Source organism: Anarrhichthys ocellatus, unplaced genomic scaffold (assembly GCF_004355925.1).
Source record: "Anarrhichthys ocellatus isolate YVR2014 unplaced genomic scaffold, GSC_Weel_1.0 scaffold4, whole genome shotgun sequence".
NCBI classification, from domain to species: domain Eukaryota; kingdom Metazoa; phylum Chordata; class Actinopteri; order Perciformes; family Anarhichadidae; genus Anarrhichthys; species Anarrhichthys ocellatus.
This window is the reverse complement of record NW_022280034.1, coordinates 7,745,932-7,754,507: the sequence shown is the minus strand read 5'-3', so window position 1 is coordinate 7,754,507 and position 8,576 is coordinate 7,745,932. Positions and strand designations below refer to the sequence as shown.

At 38.9% G+C, this 8,576-nt stretch overlaps 1 protein-coding gene across 1 annotated transcript; it reads left to right on the top strand.

Annotated features, from left to right (window-relative positions):
• The first annotated feature begins 576 nt into the window (after positions 1-576).
• Positions 577-7,785, top strand: fkbp10b (FKBP prolyl isomerase 10b). Its single transcript, XM_031844145.1, has 10 exons — positions 577-985; positions 1,300-1,445; positions 2,602-2,791; positions 2,994-3,139; positions 4,017-4,206; positions 4,326-4,471; positions 5,015-5,204; positions 5,285-5,427; positions 5,587-5,750; positions 6,612-7,785. Exons 1-10 carry the CDS (start codon positions 789-791, stop codon positions 6,804-6,806), a joined length of 1,707 nt encoding a protein of 568 aa, XP_031700005.1. The 5' UTR covers positions 577-788; the 3' UTR covers positions 6,807-7,785.
• The last annotated feature ends 791 nt before the right edge of the window (positions 7,786-8,576 follow it).

The window sequence follows — 8,576 nt, the reverse complement described above, 5'->3', positions numbered from 1 at the left end:
TTTGGGATCATTACATCTATTTTTGTCTTCTCTTATTTTTAATTTTAATTTAATTTATATATAATTTATTATAGGTCTATTGAGATGTCTTCAACTATGAAAGAAATCCAATCAAAAGATGTGGATGGAGTTCGGACGTTTTGTGCATCGTTTTCTGAATCTTGACATTTTCACGGCATTAATGGAAAAGCTAAAACTTTGGGGGCTCTCAGGATACTTTACGGCTCAGATACGCTGCTGGTCCAGGGAGGCGGACCTCTCTGCTGTGTGTGCGGCTGTGCCGAAGAACCCAACCGAATAGGCAACTTTCCTTTCAAAATAAAAGCGAAAAATGGGCAATTTAAAAACCCAGAAAACACGGATCTAGTCATACTAATCTACTTAAACATAGTCATACACTAAAAAGATTGCATACCATTATAGGAAATGTGTTTATACGATTTGAATTGAAAATACAAACAACGTTTTGAGTAGTTCTGTTCAATCCCTTCTGTTGTGATCTTATTTTTAAAGGAAGTGGTGCTCTTTTATTAATGGGGTTAACTTGACTGAGGCGCTTCCCATTTCCAACTCCGACATTCCTTCCCTCTGGTAAAAACTCCTCACTGCAACCTGGAGATTGTCCACGTTTACAACATTCAGACGCCGCTACTCTGCTCAACATCTGCAACCTCGGCCCTCTGCGCAAAGAGTGCATACGGCTCCAGGCCTCACATTTATCTATTTTGTTGCTATTATTTTTTTATTGGTTTGAATCCCTCTAACTTATTTGACCTTATTCTGCAAAGATGTTTGCCTGCTGCATTTTCTTTTTCCTACTTACTGCGTGGTCTCCCGTGGAGTGCAATCCCAGTCCTGCGGTAGGAGATGTAGTCGTGGACAGACACTTCATCCCTCAAATCTGTGCAAGAGAAGCGAAGGAGGGAGATTATGTTCGCTATCACTACAACGCCACATTTGTCGACGGGAAAACATTTGATTCGAGGTAAGTTCGTTCATTTTATCTGAAATTCTGAATTGATTCATATTAGTTTAGTTTCTTTGCTTTCAAAGTTGGTTATAATGCTGCAGAGGCCATGCAATCGGATGCAAAGTTTGGTTAGGCTTTAGTTTTTAGTTTTTTCAGAAATGTAAAAAAGCCTGAGATTTACACGTCAAGATAAATCTGCAATAGTATTAATACATTATCTACACAAATTAAGTGATTTTCCTTCCATAGTTCAGGCCTACATCCTCTTAAAGTTGACCCACTTCTGACATTTTCTCTGTTTTTTGACAACCTTTTGGTTTTCTTCACAGCCATCAGAAAGGGGACGCGAAGGTGGGCCTACTCGGGGAGGGCCGGCTCATCGCTGGAATTGACAAAGGTCTGCAGGGCATGTGTGTGAATGAGCGCAGAACACTCACCGTCCCCCCCCACCTGGCCTATGGAAGCACCGGTGCAGGTAAATGCAAATGTCTGTTGGAGCTCGTTGGTGTGCAATCAGTAGTTCATATTTGAGATTCCAGGTTGGCCCCTGACCTTCAGGGGCCCTGAAGGCTCCAGGTTGTCTATGTGGCAGTTACTTAGTAGCTATGTTTATTCACAGATATGTATGGTAATATTTGTATGTAGTTTTATTACCTTTTATATTTCAGTTGATATTATGATGCATATTCATAAACACATTTGTGTCTTGTCAAATTACAGTAGTTGATCAGTCTTGGCAGTTTTCCAGCAAAGACATGTTGGTTTCTGGGGCTCAGCTGGGGACCACCGCTCATTTTAGCCTCCGGGCCCCCTGCCGCTCAGTGTTAGGCTTTTCTTAGCATCTGCAAGGGTTCTTTTTCTTTTTAGATGGATCTGAAAATAAAAATAACCGCTAAATAAATAACAAGAAAACAAGTCAACAGCCATGCTAGCTGCTCTGTGAGCCTATTGCCTATATGCACAGTGCTGCTTTGAGCTAGATGCTAGTAATAGCATGCTAGCAATGCTATCATGTTGATGCTACATAGGTATAATACTTTCCAAATTCACCATCTTTAGTTTCTCATGTTAGCGTGCTAATATTTTTAGAGGGAAAGTAATTGGATCAACAAAGACAATAGGCTTGATCCTCTGGCGACCATGAAAGTCTGTATCCAAATATGTACCAATCCATTCATTAGGTGTTGAGATATTTCACAAACAAGTGAAAAAATGACGTGCTAGTGGCGCCAGAGAAAAAGTCAGGGGATCACCAAAGTCAACAGACCATTAGACCAACATTCCCATCCTTGGAGCCAGGCTGCTACCATGACTAAAAACAGTACTGGTATATCATAATTATTACCATGCAGATGGGTATTAATTGGTTACTTAATTAAATACCAATAGGTATGAATACATTCAGTAATGCAACCACAATTTTTGAGGGATCTTTACTCTTGTTACAACCCGTCCCAACATCCTGTTTCAACAGGGGTGCTCATATAAGGAAATAAAATGATTTAAGGTGTCATTTCAAAGAGGCTTTTGATAGTGTTTTTTTTTTTTGTTTTGTTTTTTTAAATCGTTCTTCAACACTGATGTCCTTGCTGTCTAACCTTCATTGAACTCTCATCTAACCATGTTTACAGGTGATGTGATTCCTCCAGATGCCACCCTGGTGTTTGACATCCATCTGTTGGATCTGTGGAACAAAGCCGACCTGGTTGTCACCAAAACCATCAGCACTCCCAAAGACTGCAAACGCTCCGTGATGCGCACCGACTTTGTGCGCTACAATTTCAACGGCACTCTGCTCGACGGCACCGTCTTTGATTCCAGGTATTCTAGCGTTAACAACTGTTTTAACAGTTGTAGCCCTAACAACAGTAAAAACCACAGTCAGCAAAGATGTCCTTGTTTGAAGCTAAATCTCATTCTTATCGCCATGCTCTGAAACAAAGCCCTGTCCGGATGACAGCTCTCTTGTGTGTTTGTACTGTTTCATCCAGGTATATTGTGTGTTTAAATTTGCCCTACGTAGCTACACCAGGAAGCAGACCCATGACTCCTTAGTGGGTGAGGGTTGGCTGGTTAAGGGCATGGATGAAGGGCTGATGGGCATGTGTGTGGGAGAGATCAGAAATATCATCATCCCCCCCTTCAAAGCCTACGGAGAAAAAGGATCAGGTAAGCAAACATGACGGTTAACTAAACACTAAAGGTGTTAGTGGAACCCTGATTCTCCAAACACTAGGGAATTAGAGATCAGAAGAATAAAATAATATTACAAGGAAACAACAGGCAAATCCCTGATATCCCATCTTATAAATACATGCATATACATAGAACATACTTTCTTGCCAATGCACTTAAAGTTCCCTTGTGCAGTTTTTATTTTGTATCACTAGTAGTGCTATGGAGCACTATTTTTGGGGGCGGGTCCACGTTCCTTTACATATACAAGGACGGACACATAAGTAAACATTGTTGTAAACAATGCAACAATTTAATATAATTTAAATCTCTTAACCACATGACAGTAGCATTGTTCCATATTTATTTAATTAAGTTACTTGTCCTGAATCTTGTTTCGCGTAAATGTGCAAATCTTCAACTAAAATTTGAATATTTTGCTCAGATTCTCCATTTTTTTTTGCAAGTATAGAGTCTAGCATCCTCTGCTTTTCACAACAGCCCAGGAATAACAGCATGATGACCTGAGGTCTGCCGTGGTTATATGACTCCACAGCACTTTTTAATATACCACTCTTATCTTTGTGGAGGTCAGCACTCACCCTTTTTAAAATATCAAATGGTTCATTAGCTGTAAGTATCCTTTCCAGGCCATATTTCACCTTTAGTTAAATTAGTAATTAGGATGTTATATTCTGTTAAATAAATAGATCAGATAAAGATGAGCCAAGATTCAACAAGTAATTGACAGTGTAATATTATAAATAAAACTTACTAAAATAAAACTCTGCTCGATATAAAACCACTTGTTTTTCATGTTAAAGATGTCGGTAGGTGTGAAGTTTGAACTTCTCCCCCCTCTGCTCTCCAGGTACAGATATTCCCTCCCAGGCGACCCTGGTGTATGATGTCCAGTTGGTGGACATTCATAACGCAAAGGATAATCTCACTGTTGAGGACCAGGTGGTGCCTGAGTCGTGCACACGCAAATCTGTGTCTGGGGATTATGTCCGGTACCACTATAATGGCACCTTCCTGAACGGAGTCACTTTCGACACCAGGTGGGCTCAGGAGTAAAGATGTGTATTTATGGCCTCAGGGTATATATTTCTTTCAAGTATAATTGTCATAAAAGCCACAGCTTTTTTTTTTATTTAACCATGTGTGTTACTGCCAACAGCTACCAGAGGAACAACACATACAACACCTACATCGGGATGGGGTATGTGATTTCAGGCATGGACCAGGCCCTCATAGGAGTATGCATTGGAGAGAAGCGGAGGGTCATCATCCCTCCACACCTGGCGTATGGAGAGGAAGGAGCAGGTAAGGGATACTGAAGCTTTTCCTGCTGCTTCCAGAAAGTTGTGTGAATTGATTTTATTATATTTAATTATTGGTGGTTCAGTGTTGCATTGACTCAAAGCTATGTTTCTGGAAAAATAACCCATTAACTCTTTGTGAAATAGCATTTTTTAGATTATAATTTTGTGACTTTTTTCCTTTGTTAGATACAGATATTAGATAGGAAAGGGGGAGAGAGAGGGGACGACTTGAAGCAAAGGGGTCTGGGACTGCTGGAAAAACAAAAATCTTTCAGTGTTTACAACCTATTGGTATTCGTACTTGAATGCAATGAAGTAATCGTAATAACCAGAAAGAGAATGTAAGGTGATCATAATGTAAATATACAAGAGAAAGGGCATTTCTTACATTTTACAGCCTAAAAGATTCATTGAAGAAATAATTTTGAAAATGAACAATAATGACATTAATCAAGAGTTGCATTAAGCCTGATAATACAAAATTGTATAATTGTATATTGTGAGTTACTACGGAGGTTAAATAATTACGCGTGGTCTTATCCAGGTGGCGTCATCCCCCCCAATGCTGCGCTGGTGTTTGACATTCACGTCATCGACTTCCACAACCCCAATGACACGGTGAACATCCAGATCATCCACAAACCCGAGGAGTGTAAGGAGATTACCACAGAGAACGACCTTGTGCGCTACCACTACAACTGCACCCTGGTGGACGGCACGAAGCTCTTTTCCTCGTGAGTCACCCAGACATCCCATGTTTTTACCACTGATATTATACAACCACTTTAATCCGTCCATTCAACGTTGTTCCCAGACACGACTACGAGTCCCTTCAGGATGCAGTGCTGGGCTCAGACAAGGTGATCGACGGGCTGGACCAAGGCTTGCGCGGCATGTGTGTGGGAGAGAAGAGGGTGATAACTGTGCCGCCTCACCTTGGCCACGGAGAAAAAGGGGGTGAGACTTGTAATACGTTATCAAGTGTTGTTTTAATGGACTTTTTTTTAAAATTTTGAACCCTGACAGACTTTTTAAAATGCTGAACCACGAGTTAACTAAAATATCATGAATGAAACCAAAGTTAAACGGTGTTATTTGTTGCTTTCTCTCTGTCAGCCACTGGTGTGCCAGGCAGTGCTGTGTTGGTCTTTGACATTGAACTGGTGAGCTTTGAGAAGGGAGTGCCACCTGGTTACCTGTTTGTGTGGATCGAGGAGAGCCCTGCAGACCTGTTTAGTGCCCTGGATATCAACAAGAACAAAGCGGTTCCCCAGGAGGAGGTATGTTACTGCTGACAGTACAGTACTACCACCTACATTATGTCCCTTGGCAGATGAGGGGATTTGTTTTTACCAACAGTGTTGGAAGAACTAATCAGATCTCCTCCTTAAGTTAAAGTAGCCATGTCACAATGTTACACTACTCAATTACAAGAGGGAGTCCTGAATTCATAACTTTATCGCAGTAAAATACACAGTATTAGTAGAAAAATGTACTTAACGTATCGAAAGTTACTTGTTATGCAGAATATATATTCATTATATACATAATATTATTGGATTATTAACTTTAAAATTAAGTATTTATGGTTGATCAATTTAATTAAAAAAAATATTATTTGACAAGATGAACACATATTTTGTTGTTATAATTACGCTGCACTACACCCAGAAATGTAGCGGAGTAAAAAGTAGTATAATAAAAGTATTAAGTATCATACAATTTAAATACCAAGTACAGTGCAAGTACTTTCCACCACTGATTACAGAAAAATGATAAAACTCCAACCTGAACTGGTGGAGCCTATGATTAATAAGAAATGAAAGTTGTAGCGTTGGCGCCATCTGGTGGTTCTATCAAGAATGAAACTGCTGGTTGTTTCACTGTTCTACATGGTGAAACCATAAAAAGGTAATAGTATAGTAGGGCACAAAATATCATACAATATGTTATAGTATTGTTTGTCTTAAAAAGTAATTAAAGAAAATCATAATTTAGCATGGCATTAAACTGTCACAAACAATTGAATTAAAGTCACAACATAGTAGACCATAAAAAAAACAATCGTAGTATAGTATGTCATAAAAAATATGACCCACTGTTAATGATTAGTGATGTTTTTTTCTCTTGACACATCTTAGTTTGGGGAGTTCATCAAGCTGCAGGTGGCGGAAGGCAAAGGTCGTATAAAGCCAGGAATGATCATGGAGCAGGTCATCACCGACATGTTCGACAACCAGGACCGAAATAAAGATGGAGTGATCACCGCCGATGAACTCAAACTGAAGGTAGACGAGGATAAGGAAAGAGAAGATGCGAGGCACGAGGAGTTGTGATGAAAAAAAAATTAGTTTTATTCTCTCTCAGGGATGAACCCCAACGCCTTAAAAACAAGCGAGAGACTTTCCATCATCATGGTTTCATACTATCTGTACACATTGAACAGTATTTTTTAAATTACAAGAAAATAGTGCAAAGGGTCTTTTTTTGTGGAGTTCTGTGTTGTACGATTGTTTGTCTTTGATAATTGTATTTCAGAAAACCACCTTTATTTGTCCGTGAAAGTCACAATTAAAATGTTTGTAAGAAAAAGAAAATGGTTTCTCTTTTTTTGCTAAAGAAATCATCCGTCATCAGAAAAACAAGACGCAACGTTGCAACTGTTCTCAATGGCACACTTAAAGGAGAATTGCACCAATTTTACACATCAAAGTCTGTTAGAGCCAGAAATGTATTCAAATAACGACTTCTGTGAGCAGCTTCTTAAAATGCCAGGAAAACACAACAGTGTTTGCAAAAGAAGAGCATCAGTCGCATCTCTCTGTAATCAAATTAGTAACATCAACATATTGTACAAAGACTAAAAATGCATTGGTTGTTTTTATTGGGAACGATTGGATACTGGTGACTTAATAATATGAATATAAGTGTTATTTATATTGATAAATCTGTCAGAAATATTTAAAAGCCACAACATGATTCATCAATGTAATGACTACCTTACTGTCATAAGACTGCATTGTAAGGAACTATACTATATAAACATGTTGAATAAAGCAATAATCATTTTTAGAATGCCATTTCAGGAATTTCCGTTGGAGACACGAGTCTTTAACAATACTAAAGGAATTCAAGGAGTGGTCATAGATTTCCTGCAACTTGTTAAAAATGTGAACTATGTCTTTAGCTGAGAAGAGCACACTTACATTTTCATCTTTTCTTCAACAATAATAAAGAGTGACAAGGAAAATGACCTGTCGTAATTTCTAGCAGCCACAATGTTTCAGTTCAAAGACAAAACTGTCATTAGGAGCACACTCATCCCAGACGTTATGTACTACAGTACTCCGTGTAGGCAGAGATGATATGGTACAGTACACAGAAAACACACCAGAACACTCAATATAAAACATTTGGCAGATACAAATGGTGTTTTGTCTTTTCTCATACGAAAGCTTAATATAAAAGAAAAGAGACATACATTTAGAATTGTACCATGTAATCCTTTGTATTGACATTTTTTAAATGGTTGCTGATATGTTTTCAGAGGGAAGGCTACTGGTGCTGCACTGTATGTAAGTCATAGAATAGTATGCAACTAAATAAAGTCATGTCATAGCAGTATGCTATAAAAATGGCACAAAGTCATAGTATAGCATGTCAAAAACAAATCTTAGTATAGTATGTCGAAAATAGAAAAGGCCAGTTTACAAGCTAATTTTAAACCAATAAAAATGCTAAACATATTCAGAGGACAGCGGATGGGAGTGTCTCTTTTGCTTTCCACAGATTGTTTACCCTAAATCAACCAAAGACTGCTCAGATTCTACATGTAAATGCAGATTCTGTTCATAGAGATTAAGTATAACTCTAAATTCACAATGATTAACCCACACAACAAAAAGATGTGTGAAGAAGCCCTGGATCGATCATGGAGCAGGTCTTTACCGACATGCGACGAGTGATCATAGCCGACGAACTCAAACTGAAGGTAGATGAGGACGAGCAAGAGGAAGAGGCGAGGCACGAGTTGTGATGAGAATAACTGCTTTTATTCTCTCCCCGGGTTAAACCCAGAACAACTTTAAGACAAGCAACAAGGGACT

What these genes read in the sequence shown, in the direction of transcription:
- fkbp10b (XM_031844145.1), top strand. Translation starts at nt 789, where the DNA reads ATGTTTGCCTGCTGCATTTTCTTTTTCCTACTTACTGCGTGGTCTCCC. An exon ending in CTATGGAAGCACCGGTGCAG is followed by an intron (nt 1,446 to 2,601) that starts GTAAATGCAAAT and finishes CCATGTTTACAG; the next exon opens with GTGATGTGATTCCTCCAGAT. An exon ending in AAGCGGTTCCCCAGGAGGAG is followed by an intron (nt 5,751 to 6,611) that starts GTATGTTACTGC and finishes GACACATCTTAG; the next exon opens with TTTGGGGAGTTCATCAAGCT.